The sequence below is a fragment of the Pongo abelii genome, chromosome 4, assembly GCF_028885655.2.
Source record: "Pongo abelii isolate AG06213 chromosome 4, NHGRI_mPonAbe1-v2.0_pri, whole genome shotgun sequence".
Classification (NCBI taxonomy): domain Eukaryota; kingdom Metazoa; phylum Chordata; class Mammalia; order Primates; family Hominidae; genus Pongo; species Pongo abelii.
In genome coordinates, this window is record NC_071989.2 from 1,204,815 (window position 1) to 1,231,647 (window position 26,833).

Consider the following 26,833-nt stretch of genomic DNA (forward strand, 5'->3'; position numbering starts at 1 on the left):
CCTCTTCTCCTTCTCCTTCAAGAGCACCACGGAGCCAGGGATCAGGTCTCTGACTCACCACACGGAGGGAGGCCCCGCAGGTCCTGGCTTCCGGCCGCCGGAAGGGGCCCTGTGAAGACCCAAGACACCTGCTCCCGCTTTTGAAAAGGGCGCCTGGCCAGGCAGCACTGTCCGTGGTGCTGAAAAATCCCAGCATCAAGGAATGGCCGCCTTTCTGTTCTAAGCGTCCATTACACGCATTCTTGTCGGGAACCCGTCCTTGCCCACGGCCAGCTCAGAGTAAACAAAAGCACGTGCACCGCTACCCACCTGCAGATAAACTGAGTGCTAAACATGCAGTTAACGCCAGTGCACCCCACCCAAGCGCATCCTGAGCCCACAGTGGGGGAAGCTGCCCACCTAAGCGTGTCCTGAGTCCACAGCGGGGGGAGCTACCCACGTAAGCATGTCCCGAGCCCACAGCAGGGGGGGAGCTGCCCACCTAAGCGTGTCCCGAGCCCACAGCGGGGGGAGCTGCCCACCTAAGCATGTCCTGAGCCCACGGCAGCGGGAGGTGCCCACCTAAGTGAGTCCTGAGCCCACTGCACGGGGGGAGCTACCCACCTAAGCGTGTCCCGAGCCCACAACAGGGGGGAGCTGCACTTCGTCCCTCCGTCCTGCAGTCGTGATGCCCCCCACACCCGTGGTAAGGCAGGAGGACTTGAGGATGAACATGTCACAAAGGGAGTCAGTCCACTGTGAGATGGGGCTGCTGCAGAGGACAGTCTGGCATCCCCCAGTTCAGCCTCACAATCTTGCCACAACTCCATGCCTTGGGCCTAACAGCCAGCCTCTTCCATTGTAACTGACACAAACAAACTCACACCAAATGGCCTTCACTAGCTCTCAGAACTGGCCAAGTTCAGGGTGGGCTTCAGGCCCTACTGGACCCAGGAGTTCACAGGATCCACGGGACTCTCTCCCCGCACTGTTCAGCTTTTTTAAGTAGGGCGTCTCCATGACCAGTCCAAAATCCTGATCTGGGTGAGATCCTCCCCCTTCAGAGTCGAGACATCAAATTGCAGGGAAAAGTGATTGCAGAGCCTGGAGGGTGGGGTGGAGGGAGGGGTGGTTCCCCAAAGGAAAGCCTCCAGAAGCCAAAGCAACAGCTGCGTTCCATGGTGTCACCAACTCACAGATGAAAAAGGTGGAGTAACCTGCTCAGAAGCCAACACTGCCAAGGGGCATGTGTCCCCAAAGGCAGCTCTTGGGACACCTTCCCCAACTCACAATAGGGCCTGCAAGTCCTGTCGTTGACCCAGACAAGAAAAACAGGCAGCTGTTGGCAGCAGGGGTGCTGACAAGTCACTCAGACTTATCTGAGGTTACATTTTGCATCAATACCATACTTAGAAAATAACTAGGATGTGAGCAGGTGCCCTCTGCTCCCATCCTGGATCAGACTTTTGGGTGTAGCACATCCTAATGAGCACTGGGGCTCTGCCCAGCACTCTGTATAGGGGGAGCTGGAAGCAGCAGCATCTATAGCCCCACCCTGAAGCTTCAGAGTCCTTGTCCAGCTGACGAAAAGGGAAGGGGTGGGGGGCTGGGACAGAGAGGACACAGTGGATGCTCAGCCCTCCAGAAAATGCCACTCCACACATGTGCCTGATGCAGCCATGGATAAAAATGGGTAGAAAGGAGGACGGACAGAGGTGGCCCAATAGGTGATGACAGGTGGACAGATGGACACCCCAAAGGGAGGCAGAAGTGGTCTGTCCCATCACATTGCCAAGGTTGTTCAGGGACAGGGGCTGAGGTCTCATGGGCTGCGGAGGTACCCGAGCACCATCGAGGGAGGGGGAGACAAGGGCCAGGCGGTGAGAGCAGAACTGGATGGACTGACCCTGCGTGGCCACGCCCCATACTCAACACCTTCAACTTGTCCCTCACCCTTGGGAAAAACATTCCAGGGGTGAGTGTCTCAGACTGGCCAGTGTCCGGACAGGAACAGAATGCTCCTATCACCTGACCAGAAGTGGCTGGAATAGAGGATCTGTAGCTCCACAGGGGCTCTCCCCTTCCAGGGACCGCCGTGTTGAACTGGAAATAAAGCTGGCTGCAGATGAGGCCAGCCGGCCCCGGAGATGGACACAGCTCCCGTGACTGTGGTGGTCACATGAGGACAGGCTGTCCCGTGAGCTGGTTCCTGGCAGAGGGTGACCCCAGGGCTGCTTTGCCAGGCACAGAGGAGTCAGGGAGCACTTGATGGGAAAACGAGGTTCAGGGCCCAGTTTTCAAAAGCCTGATGGGGCTCATCCTCAGGGGAGAGTCTGAGGTCACCAAGAACCAGGGGAAAATGCGTGAAGGACATAAGTGCAGAAGGAGAAGTGAGGCGGGAGGTTATGGAGGGCACAGTCAGCACTGGAGCTGCCCCAGGATTCGTCCACCCGGCTCCAAGGGAAGCAGCCCCTTCCAGCAAGGGTGGGCCTGGACCTGACAGAGAGGACCCCACTGCCACGGCCAGGGAGCGTGAGTCTCCCATCCACACTGCGGGCTGGGGATGCACCACTCCAGGCGGCGAGCCCGGGACTTCGTGCCGTGTCAGAGGAGAAAGCCAGCCAGGCCCCCTCCCGCAAGACTCGGTTCTCTCATGCCTGCATGAGGCTGAGGTGAGGCCCAGGCCTGTCGTGATGCTCGCTCTCTGGGGCCGCAGAAATGGGACCATGGAACCTATGCATCCAGATGGCACCTTGGAGACCTGTCCGACCCTCCTGCAGGCCACAGTGGAATGCCCAACACCAGGCTCCACAAACCTGGGTGACCTGCACTCACCAGGGGCCCTGCTCAAAGCTGGATCCAGGGTGAAGAGGCTCCATCCCTGCCCATCAGTGTGAGGACCCCACCAGCAGCCTCGGACATTGGAGCTGGATGGGCACAGGAGCTCTGCTGCCCCAGCACACACATTTCATCATGACCCCCGGTGACCAGCACGCAGGGAGGCTAGAAGTCCCACTGTCTCTGTTCCTCTCTCCCTCTCGGCAGCAACTCCACCTGAGCTATACCACATGATCCCCAGGGGTGGGCTGAGAGTCTCATTCTGAGAACTGTCCCTGTATTCATTTCCCTGTACTGGTATTCCATTTGCTGCTGTAACAAATCACTGGAGCTTAGTGGCTTAACACAAATGCATTATCTTACAGCTCTGGAGGCTGGAAAGCTGAAATGGGTCCCACTGGCCTGAAATCGAGGCATGGGCAGGGCTGTGTGCCCTCAGGATGGAGGAGGATTGCTTGCTTTTCCAGCATGAAGCGGCTGTCCCCATTCCTTGGCTGGGGGTCCCCTCCTCCATCTCAAAGCCAGCAGTGGCCAGTGGTCCTTCTCACATCCCCTCTCTGACTCTCCCCTGCCTCCCTCTGTCACTTCTAGGGACCCTTGTGGTCATATCAGGCCCACCAGATAATCCAGGATGACCTTAAGATTGGCTAACTGGCAGCCATGATTCCACCTGCAGCCTCCACCAGCCTCTGCCTTGCAGGTGACACATTCACAGGTTCCAGGAGAAGGACGTGGGCATCTTTGGGGAGGGGCCGTAATTCTGCCTGCCACAAGTGCCTGGGGCTTCTGAAACCCACCAAAGTTTGGCAAGCCCCCTGCACAGCATCCTTCCCAGGTGAGAACCTGGCACCAACATCGAGGGTTGCAGCAGGTGCAGGACCGGCAGGAGCTTGGGGCTGAGGCAGGAAAATAACCACTCCCTTTCAAGGGTCCTGGCTGGTGTCACCCACAGCCTCCACCATTGCCTGCTTCTCCTCCCTTTCCGGTTTGAACTCACTCGCTCCATACACACTTGTCTGTGGAAGGAAGCTGCTTGAGATGAAGTTCAGGCCTAAGGAAGTCCAAAGAGCTGGGGTTTTTCTTTCCCTTTAAAACTTTGTTATTTTCATTTTGCTCTGAGATTTGACAGTCTACCTAGCACCTAGCAGGCCTTCTTCTCCTTCTTTCTTCCTTCTTGTTCTCTTCTCCTTCTCCTTCCTTCTTTCTTCCTTCTTCCTTCTTCTTCTCCTTCTCCTTCTTCCTTCCTTCTTCCTTCTCCCTTCTTTTCTCCTTCTCCTTCCTTCTTCCTTCTTCCTTTTCTCCTTCTCCTTCCTTCTTTTCTCCTTCTCCTTCCTTCTTCCTTCTTTCTTCCTTCTTCTTTTCTCCTTCCTTCTTCCTTCCTTCTTCCTTCTTCTTTTCTCCTTCCCTCTTCCTTCTTTCTTCCTTCTTCCTTCTCTTCTCCTTCTCCTTCCTTCTTCCTTCCTTCTTCTTTTCTCCTTCCTTCTTCCTTCTTCTTCTCTTCTCCTTCCTTCTTCCTTCCTTCTTCCTTCCTTCTCCCTTCTTCTTCTCTTCTCCTTCTCCTTCCTTCCTTCTTTCTTCCTTCTTCCTTCTTTTCTCCTTCTCCTTCCTTCTTCCTTTCTTCTTCCTTCTTCTCTTCTCCTTCTCCTTCCTTCTTCCTTTCTTCCTTCTTCCTTCTTCTTCTCTTCTTCTCCTTCTTCCTTCTTTCTTCCTTCTTCTTCTCTTCTCCTTCTTCTTCTCCTTCCTTCTTCCTTCTCTTCTCCTTCTCCTTCCTTCTTCCTTCTTTCTTTCTTCTTCCTTCTTCTTCTCTTCTCCTTCTCCTTCTTTTTTTTTTTTTTTTTGAGACAGGGTCTTACTCTGTCACCCAGGCTGGAGCGCACAGCTCACTGCAGCCACAACCTCCTGGGCTCAAGCAATCCTCCCACTCAGCCTCCCGAGCAGCTGGGACTATAGATGCTGGACCCCACGCCTGGCTAACTTTTTGCATATTTTGTAGAGATGGGGTCCCCCTATGTTACCCATGCTGGTCTCAAACTCCTGGCCTCAAACAATCCTTCTGCCTCGGCTTCCCAAACTACTGGGATGACAGGTGTGGAAGCCACTGGGCCTGACCTTAAATAGTGGTTTTTAAAAGTGCCAGACAAGGGCAGTGGCTCACACCTGTAATCCCAGCACTCTGGGAAGCTGAGGCTGGAGGATCACTCGAGCCTGGGGGTTTGTGGCTACAGTGAGCCATGATTGTGCCACTGCACTAACAACCTGGGTGACAGAGTAGACTCCATCTCTAATAATAATAATAATAATAATAATAATTAATAAAGAGACAAATCAAAAAGTAGGTGCTTAGTGAGTTAAGCCATATCAAAGCAAATACCTTTTTTAAGGATCTAATACTTTAGCAAAAGATATAAGTACTCCTGAGTAAAATTTCAACAAAAAACACCTCGAGAAATGGGATTCTGGAGCTTTGTAGAAGATGGATAACTGAACAATGGCCTGACCTGTTGGTCTGTGATTCAAACCCAGGTGTGCCTGAGCAGCGGCCTCTGCTCCCGGGAGTCCCCACCCTGTTCTGTCCAACCTCTCACTGAGGTCGTCCGCCCATGGCACCCGGGGCCACTCCCTTCTGGTTTGCAGGGCAAAGGCGCCCCCAGGCCGGCTGCCAAGAGCCCCTCCTTCCTCACAGCTCCTATACGGGGGCTCCAGGCACCAGCGTGCATTTACGACACAGTCTGTGGACTTGGGCCCACCATAAACACATTAGGCTTGGTCACTCATTCTCTGAAGCAGCAGCAATAAATGAGGCCATATCCAGCAGCCATAAGCCCCCACCCCGACACCAGGCACATCCGGGCTGCACTCAAACCAGAAGCCCTGTCCAAGGTGCACTCAGTAGGACCTGGCCATACCATAAGGCCCCACCAGGGACCTGCTGGAAGGCTCCAGAGCCGCTCACGCCGGGCCCTCGGTGTCGTGTGGCCCAGGCCAACTTCTGAGGAGGGGCTGTTTCTTCACCCCAAGATTGCGTCCCTCTGAGCCGCCCCTCCTGTTCTCTGCAATCCTTCCAGTTCCTTCGGCCTGAGGAAGGACGTGTGTCCAACTCCACTGCTTGCCTGGCGCCCGCCCTAGGAGATAAGTCTGGATGAGACTGGGAGACAAGAGGATGAGAGATGAGACTGGGAGATGATAAGAGGATGAGAGATGAGACTGGGAGATAAGAGGATGAAAGATCATCACCAGCCCCACCTTGAAGACTCCTGTGTCCACACCCTCTACTGCCCCACCCTACCCACCCTTCAGAGATCAGAATCCTGGTCTACTCTGAAGAGAATGGCCAGAGGGAGAATGTGACTTTCAACCTGAGTTGGGGCAGTCAGGAGGAATCCTAGATTTCATACAGGATGGTGTCATGCCCCTGACCCCACCTCCATGAATGCTGATGGCCCGGAGGATGTGCACCAGGGAAGCACATCTGGATCCATGGCTGCAGGTGGGAGGCAGGGGAGAAGGGGGCCCAGCCAGGCTTCCCCAGCTTCCGCGCCACCCAGACCAGCCCCCCCCATCATCCCTGCCACCCCAGCTGGGCCCCCGTCACCCCTGCCACCCCGGCCGGGCCCTCCATCATCCCCGCCGCCTAAGCTGGGCCCCCAGCATCCCTGCTGCCCTTCGGGCCTGGACTTACTGTTCCCTCTTCCAGGGTGGGGGCTCCCACTATCTATCCCCCACCCTCCTTCCCCTCCTGCCTCACAGCATCAGAAACCTCCCAGGCCCAGCCAGGCCATGGGCCCGCACTGACCACCACCCCGTTCCCTCATACGCTTCTGTAAATGCATACAGTGGTGTCTATACAGTGCACATTAGGATTCAAACAGGAGACATTTTTCAAAACTGAAAAACTCATATATTCAGTGTTTTACTCCCACAGTCCCCCAGTGTGACCCACAGGGACCCCCTGTCCAGGTACAGGGTCCTCGCCTGTGTACAGGGCACACCTTTGGTCACTCCAAATTCCCAGAGCTCCCAGGGTCCTTCTCAGGGTCTCCAGCTGGATGGTGGGGGTGGAGGGAAGAGGAGGGCAGGGCAAGGGGTGGACAATGGCAAGTCTGGGGAGGGACTATTCCCGTATAGGGAGTGGAAGCCGGGCACCTGGCGAGGAAAAGCTGGCCCTGTGGTGAAGCCGAGCGACAGCCTGTGGGGAAGTGAGGACAGCAGGTGTGCTGGACACTCAGACCTCAGCTGGACGCTCACTCAGGCCTTAGCCAGACACTCAGACCTTGGCTGGACACTCGCTCAGGCCTCAGCTGGACACTCAGCCTTCAGCAGGACATGCAGGCCTCGGCCAGACACTCAGGCCTCAGACTCCCAGCGGTGCGGGCCCGGGTGTGGGCCGCCCCTCCCTCCCTGGGACATACAGCCCAGGGTGACAGGGCTGCTGGTGTCCACTCTCGGCCCGGCTGTGGGCGGGTGGCCATCAGTCCAGGATGGTCTTGAAGTCTGAGGGCAGTGCCGGGTTGGCTGCAGCCTCCAGGGCAGCCAGCGTCGTCCCTGGGAGCTTCCGACTCAGCTGCGTCTGGGCTGCGGGGCCAAAATCAGACTCCGTTCCAGAAGAGGCCAGAGGCGGCCTCCTCCAGCCCTCCTGGGACGTGTGGGCGGCCGGGCAGGCAGGGCCTGCACCTCGTGGCCCTGGCTGGTGGGAACCTCAGTGAAGGGACAGACACCCCTCCACTGGGGTGAGCAGACAAGCGGCCCGGTGATGCTGGAGCGGCGGGGCAGGGAGAGAACTTGCTCAGGACCCCAGAAGCTCAGGAACCCAGGAGCTCAGGGCAGCAGCCAGGGCAGAGGCTGTGAGAGGACACAGGTCAGGGGTCAGAAGGCTCCCAAGGGTGGGGAGGCATCACCCCTGAGATGGGAAGCAGGGCTTCAGGAAGTCGTGGACCCTGCCAGGCTCCGTGGCCTGGGGACACCAGCATTTAATCACATAGGGCTGCCAGCGTGGCTCCAGGCCCCCACGGTCAGGCCCGGAGGCGTCTGCACTTTAGCAGCATCTGAGGCTGCTCACCCCACACAGGGCGTTCGAGGATGACACCTGGGCAGGTGGGGCCCGCACTGGCCTCTGCCCACACTTGCCTGTCCTGAGTGACCCCAGGAGTGGCACGTAGGTGACGCGGTGTCTAGTCAGCTTGAGCAGGAAGGCTTGGTGGCACAGCCACTGCACGGCCTCGGAGGGCAGAGGCCCGGCGGCACCCTTGGCCCCCAGCGACATCCCTGGGGGAAAACAGAGGCTGAGGAGTCACAGGCCCAGCCCAGCTCCCCTCCCGGGAGACACCGGAAAGCTGCCCACACCCGACGGTCTGCGGGGCAGCTCCATCTCCGGCTGTCCCAACCCAAGCACCGCAGGAGTCATGACTGAAATGTTTTCTTCGGCTTCTCCAAGTGAAATTTCCACAACACAGAAAGAATAGAAAAGTAGAAGCTGTTAAGCTCAGGACCGCAGGTTCGACATGGCTTGAATTTCAGACAGATCAGAAACCTCCCTGACACTGGACAAAGTGTCCAGAGCCAGAGGACGGTGACCGGGAAGCAGAGGACGGCCCGGGGCTCGGCGGTGGTGACGCACGGCCTCTGCTCCTGAGAGGGGTGGGGTCGCCTGGGCCCGGCCTCCTCCTAAGCCCTTGGCGTGGGTTTGCACAGGGGCCCTAAGCACCATGGACAGGAGACAGCCCAATCCCACCACAGGGCAAACAGGAGAGGCCAGACCCCCCAAATCCCACCATGGGGCAAACAGGAGAGACCAGGCCCCCCGGCGCTTCCCCAGGCAGAGCAAGGTGGGAAGGACGGCAGCTCCCAGGCAGCTCCTGTCCCTTCCATCAGGTGCTCTGCTCACCCCACGAGAGGGTGGGCAGATGGGCCTGCCAGTGGTTGGGTTAAACCACTTCCCGATGCAAAAAGGGGTGAGAATTTCCTAAGCCCAGATTCACTCAGTCTCCTGATGCACTAACACCAGCAGGCAGGCACTGCTGCCACTGAGGCCAGGCACCCACGCATACCTGCGTTCTTGGCTTTCAGGATGGAGTAGCAGAGGCAGGCCGTGTCAGAGATGACGCGCAGGAAAAATGTGGGGTTCTTCCAAACTTGCTGATGAAATGGGAGTTGCAGCACACATGCGTGGAACCTGAGAGGATGGCGGACAGCGTCAGAGGAAAGGCCTCCTAATTAGACAGTGCTCGTGGGCGTGGGCAAGGGCCTGCCACTGCGTGTGTGCATGCATGAACGCACACGCATGGGTTTCCTCGTGGGCACAGGTGCACACACACGGATGCACGCATGCATGTCTGTGTATGTGTGCTCGTGTGTGCAAGTACCTGCGTGTCTGTGTGCGTGCACAGGTACACTGTGCGTTTCTGTGCACCATCTGTATGAACACACACGTGGAGGCTGAAGCAGCTCCATCCTGGATGCCAACCCATCATGCTGGCTTCTGATTAGCCTGTTCCGGGAAGGCCTCTAAGGTTTCCAGTTTATCCATTGTTCCTTGTGTACCACAGCAAGTACTTACCATAAATCCTGCCCTTCGTCAAACAACCTTGATGTCATTGTACATCAACGTCCTGCACATCCCTTCTGAGCCACCCGCCCCTGTGGTGCATAAACCCTGGGTCTGGGGTGATGGTGTGAGGACCCATCATCTCATCTCACTGACACCGAGACACCGACTTGGCTTCTGTGCGTAGGTTAAGTCCCTACTAAATGTTTCTTTCCAAGAAACTGCATTTGTCAGTCTTTTTTGTTGTTGAGATGGGCTCTCAGTCTGTCACTCAGGCTGTAGTACAGTGGTGCAATCTCAGCTCACTGCAACCTCCACTTCCTGGGCTCAAGCAATCCTCCCACTTCAGCTTCCCAAGTACCAGAACTACAGGTGCACACCACCACGCTCGGCTAACACCACCACGCTCGGCTAACACCACCATGCTCGGCTAATTTTTGTTTTTATTTTTCATAGAGATGGGGTTCTACTATGTTGCTCAGGCTGGTCTTAAACTCCTGGGCTCAAGGGATCCTCTCGCCTCGGCCTCCCAAAGTGCTGGGACTACAGGTGTGAGCCACCGCGCCAGCCCTGTCAGCCTCCTTCTTTGGCCTCTCAACTTCCTGGGACTTTGGGGCAGGTGTGCATAGACCTGGCCACCGTGAAACAGCACATGTGCACATGTGCTCATATGTGTGTGTGATCAGGGCACCTGTGTACCTGGTCTCACCCACTGCCTGAGCCCCCCATGTACCTGGTCTCACCCACTGCCTGAGCCCCCATGTACCTGGCCTCACCCACTGCCTAAGCCCCCCATGTACCTGGTTCTCACTGACTGCCTGAGCCTCCCGTGTACCTGGTCTCACTGACTGCCTGAGCCCCCCATGTACCTGGTCTCACCCGCTGCCTGAGCCCCCCATGTACCTGGTCTCACTGACTGCCTGAGCCTCCCATGTACCTGGTCTCACTGACTGCCTGAGCCTCCCGTGTACCTGGTCTTACTGACTGCCTGAGCCCCCCATGTACCTGGTCTCACTGACTGCCTGAGCCCCCCATGTACCTGGCCTCACCCACTGCCTGAGTCCCCCATGTACCTGGTCTCACTGACTGCCTGAGCCCCTTCTGGAATGACCTGAGATCATACCAGTCAAGCCAGCACTCCAGTTTCAGCCTCTCAATAACTCTGCTGAGGTGGGACGTCTTTTCCCCATTTAGCAATGAGAGAAGCCAGGCCCAGCATGTTTTTTAAACAAACCAATAAGCCTAAGGTCCTGGGGTTGCCACAGGGCCACACTCCTGACCCAGGAGGGAAATACCTAGCATGGGTGAGGGGCTCTCTTCCAAAGGGAGAAACAGCCACCTGCTAGAGGTCGGGGCGTCTGCCCCCAGCCCGTGTGGAGGCGCGGCCAGCACAGGCCAGGAAGGCTGGCCCCCGTGAATCAGACCCCGCCCCCAGCGCCATGTGGACCACCACAGCCTCGCGCACTGCAGCCTGGCTGCCATGAAATCAGGGCCCAGCTCTCTGTTCTCCCACTCCTGCCTCGAGGGAAGGGGATTCCTGGGCCTTCCAAGTGACTGGCTCTGTGTTTGGAAACAGCCCGTGGCCCAATCAAGCGACTACCCAAGGGTCCCCACATGGGTGGGGAAACTCAGCAGCCCTGCCCTGAGCCCAGGCCCTCTACGGGAGCTCCTCGGAGCCAGGGACCCTGATGGGGAAATGAGGACAAGGCTGAGCTGAATATGGGAGGAACAGGTGGCAGGTCACATGGCCCTGGGAGTTTCCCAGGAGTTTTCACCTGGGAAAACTCCTCTGACCTCATCATGGCCCAAGGAGGCCCCAAGCACGCCAGCTGGACCCTGGGGTCAACCACAGTGTCAGACACCTCAGTGGCACCTGTATCCAGCACACTCCAAGGGTTTCCAGAAAGGAGTCAAGCAGCTTGCAAGAGGGGGCCCAGGCATGCGTCAGGGAGATGCAAACGAGGGAAGATTTGAGGCAGAGAGAGAAGGCAGAGAGGAGGGCGGTCTGAGCCGGACGCACCCTGGAACTGAGACAGCCTGGTCCCAAGCCTCTGGAGCTGGCGCAAAGGCGGTAACACGCAGCTGCGGCTCTGCCCTCCCTGCCAGAGCATGAAGGCGCAAGCACTCGGGTTAAAAACCATTTTCGTAGTGCGACCTTGTAATGGAAAACTCTCCTGTGAGCCCTTGCTGGGTTTCCACCATAGACGACGACCTCATTTCACATCAAGTGTGCACAGTAATTCGCGCAGCCTCGGCCCTGGGTAACACAAATGCTCACACTCATTCTCAGCCCTCATGGGGCGAGAGCTTCGGCCTCCTGGCACTCAGCTCCCACTGGCTCAGGAGGCCTGTTGAGGTGGAGGCCTGTTGAGGTGGAGGCCTGGGCCTATGGTGCCCGATTGCCCTGCGGTACAGCCCAGAGGCTTGTGCCACCACCTGCCCTGACTCCAGGCAGAAGCTGGCCCTGTGGCCTCCACACATTGGCCCTTCCCTCTGTGATAAAGTTGTCGATTCTTGGCAGGGGGCCCCCTGACCAGCCAGGACAGGGAATGTTCCAGGAGCACAGATGCCTGCCGGGCTGTGTGGGGAGCCACAGCTCTGCTGCACCTTCCCGGGGGCGGAGCCAGCGACGCTCATCTGCACCCACCTCGGCCCTCTTTGCTCTCTGAGACCCCAAATCCTCCTGGCATCTGATCTCCCACCTACTGTTCAGACACCTTCCCAGCCTCCTCTGCTAAGACTCCGCATAAACATCTCTTTACCCCATGCCCTCCTGCCCTGGGATGGCCTCCATGACATGCCACGGCCAGTGCACAGGCACAGCGGGGACACCTGGGGCCACACCGGCTTCTACCACTACCCAGAGATGGAGAACAGGCGCTTTGCACAGAGCCACGTGAACACAGAACTGTGCAGAGGCAGCAGCACCACTGAAAACGTAAGACATTCCTTGCCCCTAAAACCCAGGAGTTCCAAGGTGAAGCCCTGGGTCAGAGGCGAGCAGAGTGTGGAGGGTCCCCGGAGGCTGGGCCTGCACCTGCTTGGTGGCGGCTCACCTGTATGCCTGCAGCAGGAGGATCTTGTAGATGTTGGTGCACACCGTCTGGAGGCTGTTCACCTAGGCGCCAAGAAAGAGGGGGAAACGGCAGAAACCTCTCGGGATTTTACGTTTTTACTTTTTGCTTTATCATCCATTCAGATGGAACAAGAAAGAGGAACATTTTGACAAGAAACTATCCCTCTTCCCAGTGAAATCCGGCTTGGCCCTCACCTGGCAGCTGCGAATCACCCTGGGGGAGTCAGGACTCGGTGTTGTCTGCCTGCCCCCGAGGCTCAGCCAAGACAGGAAGGAACCAGGAGAGGGAGTGGACGCAGATGCCCACAGGAGAGGGAGTGGATGCAGATGCCCACAGGAGAGGGAGTGGATGCAAATGCCCACAGGAGAGGGGGAGTGGACATGGACGCCCACAGGAGAGAGGGAGTGGATGCAGATGCCCACAGGAGAGGGAGTGGATGCAGATGCCCACAGGAGAGGAAGTGGATGCAGATGCCTACAGGAGAGAGGGAGCGGACACGGACGCCCACAGGAGAGAGGGAGTGGATGCAGATGCCCACAGGAGAGGAAGTGGATGCAGATGCCCACAGGAGAGAGGGAGCAGACACGGACGCCCACAGGAGAGAGGGAGTGGATGCAGATGCCCACAGGAGAGGGAGTGGATGCAGATGCCCACAGGAGAGGAAGTGGATGCAGATGCCCACAGGAGAGGGAGTGGATGCAGATGCCCACAGGAGAGGAAGTGGATGCGGATGCCCACAGGAGAGAGGGAGCGGACACGGACGCCCACAGGAGAGAGGGAGTGGATGCAGATGCCCACAGGAGAGCGAGTGGACGCAGATGCCCACAGGAGAGGGGGAGTGGACACGGACGCCCACAGGAGAGAGGGAGTGGAGTGGATGCAAATGCCCACAGGAGAGGGAGTGGATGCGGATGCCCACAGGAGAGGGGGAGTGGACATGGACGCCCACAGGAGAGAGGGAGTGGATGCAGATGCCCACAGGAGAGGAAGTGGATGCGGATGCCCACAGGAGAGGGAGTGGATGCAGATGCCCACAGGAGAGAGGGAGTGGATGCAGATGCCCACAGGAGAGGGAGTGGATGCGGATGCCCACAGGAGAGGGGGAGCGGACACGGACGCCCACAGGAGAGAGGGAGTGGATGCAGATGCCCACAGGAGAGGGAGTGGATGCGGATGCCCACAGGAGAGGGAGTGGATGCAGATGCCCACAGGAGGGGGGTGTGGATGCCCACAGGAGAGGGGGAGTGGACACGGACACCCACAGGAGAGGAAGTGGACGTGGATGCCCAGATGGGACAATGCCCTTAGGGCTGCAGCTTCAGAGCCTCAGCCCACCAAGGCCTGGGACCCCATCTCACCCTGTAAGGAGGGGCACTGGTGCTGAGGACCTAGCGGGGTGAACACAAGGAGCCCTCAATACGTTATGTGCATGCACGCTACTCACACTGCACACCCACGTGCATGCACCTCACGTGAATTCCCACACGACTGCACGCGAACACACGTGTATGTCAGGTATGCATTCGCATGTGCACATTCACACGTATGCCCTTGCACACCTGTGCACACACTGCCATGCACACATGTATGTGCTCACGCATATATGTGCACATGTGCACTCTTATGTGCAGCCAGTCACCGTCAGCCTTGCAGGCACGCGTGCACACATACACACACACAACTTGCGCACACGCCTCCTGAACTCTGAACTCTGTGCTGACCATCAGCCTGCTCACCTGCAAATCCAGAAACAGGCTGTGACACTTCAGCCGCAAGACCCCAAAGAGTTTGCGACGCATGTTCCTCCCAGGCTTGAAGCCGCGGTTGAAGGTAAGACTGGCTCTGATGGAGGTCCGGGCGTAGCTGAGACACAGGGGGGACATCAGACACAGGTGCCTGCCCCACATCCAGCCCCCTCCTGCAAAGCTTGCTCCAAAGAGCCTCCTGCCTTCCTCCCGCTTCCTTGTCCTGCGTGGGGCATGTGCTGCAGCCCGAGGGGGCTGGGTGCTCACCCCATGGACTCAAAATGCTACCCATCATCTGGATCCTGCACAACCAAACTCCACCAGGACCTGGCTACTGATGTTGAATGTATCCAAACCTCGCATGGCCGTGTGTGTGCACTCATCATCTGCCCTGATGAGATCTGCACATAACTGGGCCAAAAACACATAATAAACCGTGGAGCCCTGGCTCCCGGGCGTCCCTCGAGTGGACACAGGTGTGACTCAGGTTTTTTGTGGGAGAACACTGAGTCGGGTGTGGGGAATCTCACTGTGTTTGAATCTCAGGGATGGAAGAGCCAGGTGGTGCCAGCTAAACAGGGCTCCAGTGAGTGCACGTGGCACACACGGTGTCTCCAGAGGGGCAAGACGGAGGCATCCCACCGATGTCCTCCAGGGCCTCACCACCACTCACTGCCCGTGTACATCCATGTCCAAAGATGAACACACATGACATCCATGGCAGGCTCCTGGGGTGTGTTCTTTTACATCCAGCTTTGAACACTGCTACATTGAAATAAACATTTTGTGCCATTAAACATTCTTAAAAAATTCTTTGAAAAATGTTTAATGGCAGAGTAAGTTTTGTGATGCATAATATCTGCTTAGTCCTGTATTTGGGCAGGTTCGTGACTTGCTGTGGCAAGTCCCCCTGCCTGGAACACTGGAAATGGTAAATAAGACCTGTGATAATGTCTGGTCACTTCAGAAGCGGAATTACTGGGAAGACACAAGACATTGTGAGGACTTCCATGCAAACAAGCTGCTTTCCAGAAAAGTCTTTCCAGCTTGCCTCACCCTGATGCTGGCTCTTGGCAAGCCCAGAAAAGAAGCCAGCATGAGGGATGGGGACGGGTCTCGCTATCAGTTTCACGTGCATTTCTTTGATGCTGCTGGTAGGACCTTCCCAAGTGTGCATCAGACGTCCATTTCTTCTTTCACAGCCATCCCCAACACGACCTTGGGCTCCGGCTCGCCCTGAGCCTGTGGGTCGGACTTGTGTGGGGTCCTCGGGCAGAGCAAGGGCCCCGGAGCAGGCCAGGCTGCAATCATGCATGCCCCTTGCCAGCTGGGTGACCAAGGGCAGCTGCTCCCCTGGAGCCTTTCCTCCTCTACCTCTCAGGTGGTTAGGAGAACAAAGTGAGAGGATGAATGTGCAGGACCTCACAGGGCACCTTAAATAAATCATGCGCACAAACGCTCCAGGGAATGGCCATTTTCACTGTGGCTCAGGCAAGCTGAGTTTCTCTGCAGTGAAAGCAATGCCCGTTGCCTCACTGGTTTCATCTGCCTCCCTGTGTGTCCTTTCCCAACACCAAGCCAGGAAATGTTCACCTCCCTTCCCTTTGAGTCTTTTGTTTTGTTTCTGTTGCTGGTGTTGTTTGCACGTATCTCCTCTTCTACCTAGAATCTGCTCTGGTATATGTTGTAAAGACACAACTTATTTGCTTCCAGTCAGTTTTCTCAGAAAAAAAAAATTAAACACACACTCTCTTTTCCGTCAGCTGTGCCACACGCCACATTAACCCATGTTTCTGAGAGATAGGGCTTCCGTTTTGTTCTATTGTTCTGTCCAGCAGTTCTCACCACCTTCTGCCATCTGAGCTGTGGTTTGGGAGACTAAAATTTGGACAAGAAAATTCCCATCTTACCACTTTTCCTTTTTCACTTTTCTTAATCATTTTGCCTGTTTTGTTCTCCCAGATGCCCTTCAAGCCTTTGCTGTATGCTTCAGACACAGAGGATGTGAGTTCACCCTGAGTATGGCGAACCGCTGCCTCCACTGCTGAGCTTTTAGAGCCACCTCTGCAAGCAGGCACTCTGACCAAGTGGCCTTTGGGAGCACAGAATATTCTGGCATTGAACCCACATCTGATGACCTGATGCCCACCCATCCTGCACTAGCCTCTGTGGCTTTGCAATGTGTTTAGAGAGAACCCATTTTCCTGATTTGTTTGTCTATCCTTTGTCCTTCAATAACATTCACTGATGCTGTGCCAGAGGCTGGAACCAGGGGTGCCTGTCCTAAAAAATACATTTCATGGGGAGCAAAATAAGCAGTGGATGGTTCACAGCTGACTGGTATGGCCAGCGCTGCAGAGGTGCCTGGGAGAGGCGAGGAGGTGCTGGGAGCCCAGGAAATCTGGAAATCACCCAGACAAAGTCAGCAGAGGCCAGGACCAGGTGAGGCTGTGAGAGGGAAGCAGGGACTGTGGGGAGCACAGGGGACCGGCATCCTTGTGGGGAGGGAGCTGCAACAGGGACATGCTGGGCACCATGCACAAGGGCGTCTGCACCTACCACTCCCCCATCACGAGGGCGTCCACACCTGCTGCTCCCCCATCACGAGGGTGTCCACACCTGCCACTCCCCCATGAAGCAAACCCCAGGGAGCATTCTGGAAAGAGGCAAAATCCAGATCTGGACTGTTCAATTCAGAATGACAGGACCCCAGTTTAAACCACTGGTTTAACAACCACCCACCACTTATTTCTCTTCCCATGAAGCTGTGCCTTTTAGAGGAAGGCACCCCCAGTTCCGGCCTCTAGCATGGCACCAGTGAATATTATTGAAGGACAGAATAAAAAAACACCTGTCCACTATGGTTTTGTAATGCTGATACTTTTTGGCTTTTTTTTTAAGATGAAGTCTCACTTTGTTGCCCAGGCTGGAGTGCAGTGGTGTGATCTTGGCTCACTGCAACCTCTGCCTCCTGGGTTCAAATGATTCTCCTGCCTCAGCCTCCCACATAGCTGGGACTACAGGCGTGCACCACCAGGCCAGGCTAATTTTTGTATTTTTTAAGTAGAAATGGAGTTTCACTATGTTGGCTAGGTTGGTCTCAAGTGATCTACACACCTTGGCCTCCCAAAGTGCGGGATTACAGGTGTGAGCCACCTCACCCTGCCTGGAATGTTGATACTTTTTACTCATAAAAGAAACAGCACAGATTTCTGCATCTATGTCCATCTTCAATCCATTTGTGTCTGAGCCTGAGATGGGGCCTTGAGCTCTCGGGCTCAGGGCAAACAAGACCCCAGAATTTTGTAGAGACCCCCCCACACCACGGCCCTGTCCCCTGATGGGTCACACGTGATCATGAACTCATGGCATCCTGTAGACTGTGGACGAACCTTGGAGTGTGGGCCTCACAGTGGAGAGACTCACACCCAAAAGGGCCCTGAAGTCTCTGGGTTCGGAGAGACTCACACCCAGCAGGGCCCCAGGGTCTCGGGTTCAGAGGGACTCACGCCCAGCAGGGCCCCGGCGTTTCAGGTTTGGAGAGACTCACGCCCAGCAGGGCCCGGGCATCTTGGGTTCGGATCCAGACTGCTTTCTGAAGACACCTCAGTGCACCCGGGTCTGGTGCACAATTTCCTCTTACCAAAATAGCACAGAAAACTGCTCCCCTTGTGAGCACCCTCACTCCCACAGAAAGACGCATTTCTGCTCAGCCCTGGATGGGACAAGGGGCACCCTGTGGCCTCTGACCCTTTGGGATTGGCAGTCGCCTGCCCCACACGGAAGCAGGAGTGGATGGGAGGCCCTGCAGCAGCATCTGCCGCGGCCGGGCACAGGCTCCACTTCTGGCCAGGTGCGCTCACCTGGAGTAGTCGCTCTGCACCTCCAGGGTCCGGGTGTCCAGCAGCAGGCCACACCAGGGGAATAGGCCGTGGGCTGGCAGCTGAACAAAAGCCGTGCCACCCAGGGCCTCATCTTCTACAGGGAAGTTCACCACTGTCTTCCGCAAGTTCACCACGCAGCCATACTCAGGGACACCTCGGACCAGGGTCCTAAGGCAGAGGGGCAATGTCAGCCCCAGGATGTGGGGCTGTCACCCAGGAGGTGCCTGCCCTGACACCCTTGTTAAATGCTTTGGAAAACCCCAGAGAAGTGGTGATTTGGAGCAGGGTGCTGGGCATGGCAGGAGCTCTGAGGAGCCTGGACACAGCCCTGCTCCAGACTTCAGGGTGCTTGCCCTGTCTCCCGGGCAGGACAGGTAGGTGATCGTGCAAGAACCTGGCCTGGATCTGGGACAGCCAGGACTCAGATGGGAGGTGCAGCCCCAGTGGCCTCTGTGATGGTCCATCTCATGTGTCCCCATGGCAACCCCACAATCCCGTTATAAAGACTCATCTGTGGTCCGGGGCAGACTAAAATCTGGACAAGAAATTGCCACCATCCCACCTTCTTTTAAGACATTTCTCAATGACTTTGCCTGTTTTCTCCTAGATGCCCTGAAGGCATCTGCTGTGCTTTAGACAAAGGGGAGGGTTCTGAGTTCGCGCTCAAGCGTGGGACCCAGCTGGGCTGTGAGCTGGGCAACACCAATCGTCAGCTTCACGTCAAGGAGGTTCCCTCACCGAGTCATGAGCCTCAGCTTCACGTCAAGGAGGTTCCCTCACCGAGTCATGAGCCTCAGCTTCACGTCAAGGAGGTTCCCTCACCGAGTCATGAGCCTCAGTTTCACGTCAAGGAGGTTCCCTCACCGAGTCATGAACCTCAGCTTCACGTCAAGGAGGTTCCCTCACCGAGTCATGAGCCTCAGCTTCACGTCAAGGAGGTTCCCTCACCGAGTCATGAGCCTCAGCTTCACGTCAAGGAGGTTCCCTCACCGAGTCATGAGCCTCAGTTTCACGTCAAGGAGGTTCCCTCACCGAGTCATGAGCCTCAGCTTCACGTCAAGGAGGTTCCCTCACTGAGTCATGAGCCTCAGCTTCAGGTCAAGGAGGTTCCCTCACCGAGTCATGAGCCTCAGCTTCACGTCAAGGAGGTTCCCTCACTGAGTCATGAGCCTCGCCCACCCAGCTCAGGGAGCTCCCCTGTGCCTGGCAGCCTCTGCTCCGGCCTGGGCATCCCGTTCCCTTCCTGCAGCCCCTGCTGTGGCCCCGGGCATTCCCCTGCCCTTCCTGTTGCCTGGCCCTGGGACCTCGGCCGGCTGCTCAGTTCCCCTGGTGTCTTCCCAGCTCCCTGCGGCCGCCCCTTCCTGTTACATGGCTGCCAACTCATCTCCTGAGACAGAGTTCTGCCCCCAGTGGGACCCCAACATATACTCTGAGCCACCTTCCTGGCCAGCACCCTCAGGAATTTGCCACACAGAAGCAGCGTTCCCCGTCTGCTCCGTCCCCTCAGCAGCCTCAGGACTCCTGAGCCCTCAGTTGCCTGGGACCTGGGTTCGTCCTGAGTGAATCTTAGTGGATTTAAATGTGCGCAGCCTGCTGTGCTCCGGGCTGCGGCACGAGGAACGCCGGGCGTGCCCCCAGCCCAGGGCGGCCCTGGAGGGTGGACCTGGAGGGTGGGCTTGGAGGGCGGGTCCAAATGGGTTTTCACAAACACAGCCCAGCAAAGCACCCGAAACCACCCCTGGCGGCCACATTTTCTGAGGGGTCCGTTTACAGCTTTCTTGTCCCTCGTCAAATCGCACTTTAAAACAAGCCCACCGGCTCTGTGGGGCGCCCTTGAGGGGGACCACATTGGACAATCCCCTGTGCTGAGGCCAGGTTCCCTGTGCCTGATTTTAGTTTGAGCCACAAAAATCAACTCTGAGACCCACTCCTCGCCATCTCCGTGGTTCAAGACAGCACCACTCGGCAAATCCAAATTCTCCCACCGATCCCAAACAACCCCATGCGGGAACATGACTGCAGTGAACGCTGTGGGCCAGCTCACTCGGCAGCTCCTGCTCTCCGCAGGCTCAGGTGCACCCTGGGGAGGAGGCTGCCACCTCGGCCCCGCAGGCCCTGTGCACAGCTCCTGGGGGTCTCACTGGGGCTCCAGGAGCCGCCACACTTGACTTTCCAAAGAGTAGCAGGAGCCGGGTCACCGCCTGCACTCACCATGTGTGTAACCTGGGTGCATCTCTGCAGGACCAGGGCCCGCACGGTACCCACTCTCTCCCGAAAGTGCCCCTGCGCCCCCAGGCCTGGGTGCACAGCCAAGCGCCTCTGCTCTTGCGGATCCAGCACCGGCAGAGAGAGACGACTCAGCAGAGACAACGCTGCGGTGCCAGGGGCAGGACACGGGGGGCTCAACTCTGCAAAGCCCACAGGCCGTGGAGGTCCCCACAGACACACGGCACAGGCCTCACCTGAGGAAGGCTTTCGCGTGGGTGAGGTGAGGTGTCACCAACAAGAAATCATCCACCAAACGCAGGAGCAGCCTAAAATAAGGGAAAATACACATGCAAGATTAACTTTACACTTTTTACATAGTATCTGTCTATGAGGGGCTGAATGTCAAACAATTTACACAGGCATAAATAAAGTAACATTCTCCAAAGTGGTTAAATCAAAAACTTAAATTTCTTTCCAACAGATGTGCTCTCTACAGTTAACTCTACAGCAATTCCTCATTCATTATAAGTACTCAGTGTTTAGCACCGGCTTGTGCAATTCTGCGCCAGCTGAAGGTGAACGAAGGCCATCAGGCGCGGCCCCAATTCTCAGACTCTTAGGGAAAAATAACTGAAGACGGTAAGAATGCTGGGGCTGGGAACCTCGCCCCCTCTGAGCCGCATGGTGCCCTTTACCAGCATGGCAGCTGTGGTCCTCAGCATGATGCGAGACCCAGATCCTATCCATAGGAAGCTGGGCACGGTGCACTGTGTGACCCTCAGGCCCAAGCCCAGCGCCCCGTGACCATGGGCCTGAGTTATCCTGTCCCAGAGGGCTGACCAGTGTGCCGCCAGCTTGAGGACACTTCCCTCCAAGTCCCAGAGCAAGCTTGTGTACAAGAAATTTTTGTTTCTGTTACATAAACTTATTTCAATCTAGAACTTGAACCTTAACGAAGAAGAACCTTGATCCACTGTACATGCTATAATTGGAGCTAGAGTTTCAAAAGATGCACAGGAAAAACCCGGAGACTTCGAGAGAAATGGCCGTGTGGCCTGCAGGCTTCCTGACGCATCCTTCGCTAACTGTCTGCTTGTTCAATGATACTATTTTCATAAAAAAAGTAACTGCTGTCCACATCCTCTCCAGCACCAGAACACTTTTACACTGTTGGTGGGACTGTAAACTAGTTCAACCATTGTGGAAGACAGTGTGGTAATTCCTCAAGGATCTAGAACTAGAAATACCATTTGACCTAGCCATCCCATTACTGGATATATACTCAAAGGATTATAAATCATGCTGCTATAAAGACACATGCACACATATGTTTATTGCGGCACTATTCACGATAGCAAAGACTTGGAACCAACCCAAATGTCCAACAATGATAGACTGGATTAAGAAAATGTGGCACATATACACCATGGAATACTATGCAGCCATAAAAAATGATGAGTTCATGTCCTTTGTAGGGACATGGATGAAGCTGGAAACCATCACTCTGAGCAAACTATTGCAAGGAAAGAAAACCAAACACCACATGTTCTTACTCATAGGTGGGAATTGAACAATGAGAACACTTGGACACAGGGAGGGGAACATCACACACCAGGGCCTGTCGTGGGGTGGAGGGAGGGGGGAGGGATAGCATTAGGAGATATACCTAATGTAAATGACGAGTTAATGGGTGTAGCAAAGCAACATGGCACATGTATACATATGTAACAAACCTGCACATTGTGCAGATGTACGCTAGAACTTAAAAGTATGAAAAAAAAAAAAAAAAGTAACTGCTGTCAACAAAAGCCAGCTGAGTTGAACCACATTAGGTTGGCACAATATTTAGGTGTGTGCGTCCTTGGGTGTAGACCCCATGCAAGTGGGATGGGCAATGGGCTGAAGAGGCGCCCAGTCCAGGCCACCTGTCGAGGGCCTGCTGGGAGATGCGGGGCCTCAGGCTGCACCAGCCCCGTCTCCCCAAGGACCCTAAAGGAACCTGGGTGGATGTGATGGAAGCTGGTGTGCTTCCTCGGTGTTGAATTCACATGCTCATCATGCAGGGCAGCGGCCCTCCTGCCTGCTGAGCCCTGAGGCCTCTGGACATGGCCGCTGGACAGCGCCTGCATGGAGCCTGCAGTCCTCGGGCTGTGCAACCCCTCCCGTGCGGCTTCATACCAAGGAGGGGCTGCAACCTTGTCTGGTTCCTCAAGACAGAGCAGTCATGGTATCCAGAGCACCAGGAATATTAACACTGAACACGTCAAAAGCAAATCAACCCCCACCCAAGCCCCCCTGGGGAAGAGGAGGCCTCACCCGTCCCGCCGAATCCCCGCGAACAGCTTGTTCTCCATGTCGCCGTAGCACAGGCTGCAGAGCAGTGTGGACAGGATGGAGCCCTGCGGGATCCCCTGGCACTGGACGTAGGACCTGGGGTGGGAAGACACAGGTGAGAGATGGGCAGGGCATGTGCTGGACATGTGTACACTCAAACAGAGCCACACACAGACACAGACCCTCATACACACCAACGACATATCTACCATTCAGCCAGCAAACACCTCAGAAACATACCAGACGAGACCTCTGAGCAAACAATCCCTGCTCCCCACTCTCACCGTGAACTGGGGCGGCTTAAACAGATCCAGCCACAGGTGTGACCACATCCTTGCTCTGAATCACCAAGGCTTTCTTTCATTAAGGTTTCTTAAATCTTAGAGTTTATTCACAGAACCAGACACTTGACCCAGAGGGAATGCTTAACTGGACTCCTTTTTTTTTTTTTCAAGGAATTTATCCACGGTGAAAGACTCATGGCCCTACATGTAGCAGCTATGTGCCAACAGATACAACCTTGCCTCTAGTTTCACCACGACAAACGAGACGCAGAAACTCTCCAAACAAACAAGGACGCCAAGGGTGTGTTTTCAGACAAACAGTGAGAGCAGAATAGCCCCTTAGAACCTGAAGGTGCACGCAGAAGGCATGGCTGCCACGCGACCCTCAGTCATCCCCAGAACCCATAGGACGCCACTCCTGTTGCTAAGAGACACTGCAAAAACAAGACCTGTTATTTTCGGGAAGCGCTGTAGGTGGTCACCTTAAAAAGAGGCTTTCCGGCCGGGCGTGATGGCTCACGCCTGTAATCCCAGCACTTTGGGAGGCCGAGGTGGGTGGATCACCTGAGGTCAGGAGTTCGAGACCAGCCTGGCCAACATGGCAAAACCCCCTCTCTACTAAAAATACAAAAATTAGCCGGGTGTGGTGGTGGGTGCCTGTAATCTCAGCTGCTCGGGAGGCTGTCAGGAGAAATGCTGGAACCCGGGAGGCGGAGGTTGCAGTGAGTTGAGATCGCGCCACTGCACTCAAGCCCAGGCAGACAACAGTGAGATTCCGTCCCAAAAAAAAAAAAAAAAAAAAAAGAAAGAAAAAAAAAGAGGCTTTCCTTGCTGGTGCAGATATCACCTGATGGGCAAGAGGACTGTGCTTTTTGCACAGAAGCACACGCACCAACGCTAGGAGTCCGGCCAGCCCAACGAGTCAACGCAAGCAGATACGCCCCTGTGAGCACATGGGATGGGAAACTCTCTCTGTACTTAGTTTTTGGGGCAACAGGTTTTGAAGATGCTTTTATTCAGAGGCCAAATTGGACCACGATGGGGACTAGAGCTTCGGGCCTGTCCGTGTCCTAGGGACAGGACAGACACAGTCACCTCCGGTCTGTCAGGGCATGAGGATGCAGTCATCACCTCACATTCCCCAAAGCCCTGCCACACGCGGATGGCACATGACTTGATCCATCTTAATAAAATTCACGGCCAGGAAGGGGGCCTATGGTATCTTCTCTGGGGAGGTGACTTTGTCAGCGGCTTCTGTGGGCCAGGGGGCCGCGTACACACATGTGCACACGTGTCCCTCGGTCAAAATTCACTCTGCTGCCATGTGCAATTTGTGTTTTTCCAGGATGTGTGTACTACTTAACATTTCTAATCATACTTTAATAAATATTATAATTGCTTATAACATTAATGATTACTTATAATGCAATAATTAATAGTTATATTTTTACATAAAAGTTTCCGAAGCTGTGCACAGTCCTGTATCTGCTGGAGACGATCCTAGAGAGAGGCCTCCACGTTCCACCTGACTGCGGATGACCTTGCTGATGACCTTGAGTGTGCACGAATTTCCTCCCTGCTATCACTCTCCCCGGGCACACCCAGGGTCGCGGGCAGATGCCTGCCGGGAGGTGTGTGGTTTTACTTAAAATCCAGAGGACGTGATGTGGCACCGGGCACGGTGGCTCTACCGCCGTGAGTGCAGCTCACCCAGTGGCTGTGTGACGGCAGCTCTCCCAGGCCGCCTGGCCCATGGCCAGCACAGGCCTCCCGAAAGGAGCAAATTACACGGTCAACCCCCCCTTTCCAGATGGGAAATGTAGCCACAGAGAGAAGAGCCCGTGCCCTCGCAGGGGTCACACGACAGGGACGGGAATGAGAATCAGATAAAATCCTCTTGTATTAGGAGAGAGATACAAGCGTGTGAGAGCCGGGTGTCCAGCGTCAGCAGTAACTTGGAGCTGACAAGCTGCAGGCTCAAATGCTCAGCCGTACACCTGACCCAGACACACCCCCCGCCCCTCGTCCTCCACACGGGAGCAAGTCCACACCCCGCTTGCCATTTCCAGGCCTCGCGTGGCATCTGCTCTGCCCCGGCTGCCGCAAGCTGAGCCATGTTCCCGGGGCCTCGGGAGCCTGCAGCCCAGGAGCCGGAGGGGCGGGGGCCAGAAAAGGAGACTCTGGTGGCCCCGGGGAGGAGGGCAGTGGGGAAGGGGCAGGAGAGAGGTGAGCAGAAGCCCTGCCAGCCGCCCACCCACCCACAGGGCAATGGCCCCTGGCCACCTGACTCACTTGCCCCTGATGCGCACAGCGTGGTGGCACACGAAGCGCAGGAAGACGTCGAAGAGGCCACTGCTGGCCTCATTCAGGGAGGAGCTCTGGGAAAGCAGACAGGAGACACATGGGAGTGAGCCGGTGGGCGCAGGACCACGTGGCCAAGACCCTCCGTCCCTTTTGGGGTCAGTGTTTGTGATGAAGTGCGGGGCTGGGCTGGAACGCAGGGCCATCGTGGGCTGGCCGGGCCGAGTCTCTGCAGACACACATGGGCTTAGGCACAGATGTTCTTGTGACACAGAACGTCTCCTCTGGGCCACCTGTGTGTCCAGCTGGGCTCACACCTGCACAGCCCACCGTAGCCCGGATGGCACATGTGATCCAGGAGTTGCTGCCCAGCTGCCGGGCACAGGGTCTGGGTCCCAGGAGCCCATGCCACCCCCACCCCACCCTGGGAGCCAAGGAAATTCGCCCAGAGGTCTCTGAGCCTCACTCGGTGGACACGACTGTCCCCTAGAGTGGAGCAAGTGCTAACAGGCATCTGCAAAGAGCCACAGGGCCACGTGAACAGACCTAGCACTGAAGGGCCCGCTCAGCACGGCGTGGCTCAAACACGGCCTGTCCTCCTAAGAAGGGGGAACACGTTTCCTTTGGCCTCAGACCCAGCACTGAGGGGCCAGCTCAGCAGGACATGGCTCAAACATGGCCTGTCCTTCTAAAGGAGGGGGACACCTTTCCTTTGGCCTCAAGATCAAAATTGACAGAGAAGACGTTTAGCAAATCATGAACAAAGGCACTGTGGAGCTGGAGAGAGGCCGTGCGGTCAAACGTGAGCAGGTGCCTGAATGCAGCAGCTGTCACAGCCTGGCATGGCCCAGCTCAGATTCCACCAAGGCACACAGCTCATCATGCCTCCACCACAGCTCATTCCCCCCACCGCCACCCGGGGCCAACAGTCTGTCCGGTGATGAGCCCAGTGATGCCCCAGGGGAGGACCCACTGCCAGGAGTCCGTGCCCAACCCCACGGGGCAGTGCCCAGACCTGCTCGATGACGACGGCATCCCTCAGCGGGCTGGTCTCCTGCAGGTGAGCCACGAACTGTCGCATGTACGGCTGGAGGTCTGTCAAGGTAGAGACCTGCCGGCAGAGGAGAGGGCATGAGCCACACATGTGGTCCGCCCCGGCCAGAGCTGGGCACTTGTTTCTTTCAACCAGGACGTGTGGACCTGCGGCCAAGCCCGATGGCGGGATGAAGCCCAGAGAGTGCCTGGGGAGCTTCTGTTTGGGAAACGGGGGCCGGGGGGCCAGGGACGCAAAGTAGCTACAGACACACCTGGGACTCCACCTGCAGCCACCACACATCAGACCCCCCCCACGACCGACCGCCATCCACAGTCACCACACATCAGACCCCCGTGACCGACCGCCATCCACAGTCACCACACATCAGACCCCCGTGACCGACCGCCATCCACAGTCACCACACATCAGACCCCCGTGACCGACCGCCATCCACAGTCACCACACATCAGACCCCCGTGACCGACCGCCATCCACAGTCACCACACATCAGACCCCCGTGACCGACCGCCATCCACAGTCACCACACATCAGACCCCCGCGACCGACCGCCATCCACAGTCACCACACATCAGACCCCCATGACCG

At 56.4% G+C, this 26,833-nt stretch overlaps 1 protein-coding gene across 1 annotated transcript in view; it reads right to left on the reverse strand.

Moving 5' to 3' along the window:
* Positions 1-6,431: 6,431 nt before the first annotated feature.
* TERT (telomerase reverse transcriptase) overlaps positions 6,432-26,833 on the reverse strand; it is a 47,287-nt gene continuing 26,885 nt past the window's right edge. Inside the window, exons 7-16 of the mRNA XM_054555363.2 lie at positions 26,207-26,302; positions 25,183-25,268; positions 22,589-22,702; positions 20,527-20,598; positions 18,044-18,232; positions 14,172-14,298; positions 12,415-12,476; positions 8,862-8,986; positions 7,942-8,079; positions 6,432-7,389 (exon numbers count right to left, since the gene is read on the reverse strand). Of these exons, the coding sequence (XP_054411338.1) occupies positions 7,286-7,389; positions 7,942-8,079; positions 8,862-8,986; positions 12,415-12,476; positions 14,172-14,298; positions 18,044-18,232; positions 20,527-20,598; positions 22,589-22,702; positions 25,183-25,268; positions 26,207-26,302 (1,113 nt within the window). The 3' untranslated portion in view covers positions 6,432-7,285. The remainder of the gene's footprint in view (positions 7,390-7,941; positions 8,080-8,861; positions 8,987-12,414; positions 12,477-14,171; positions 14,299-18,043; positions 18,233-20,526; positions 20,599-22,588; positions 22,703-25,182; positions 25,269-26,206; positions 26,303-26,833) is intronic.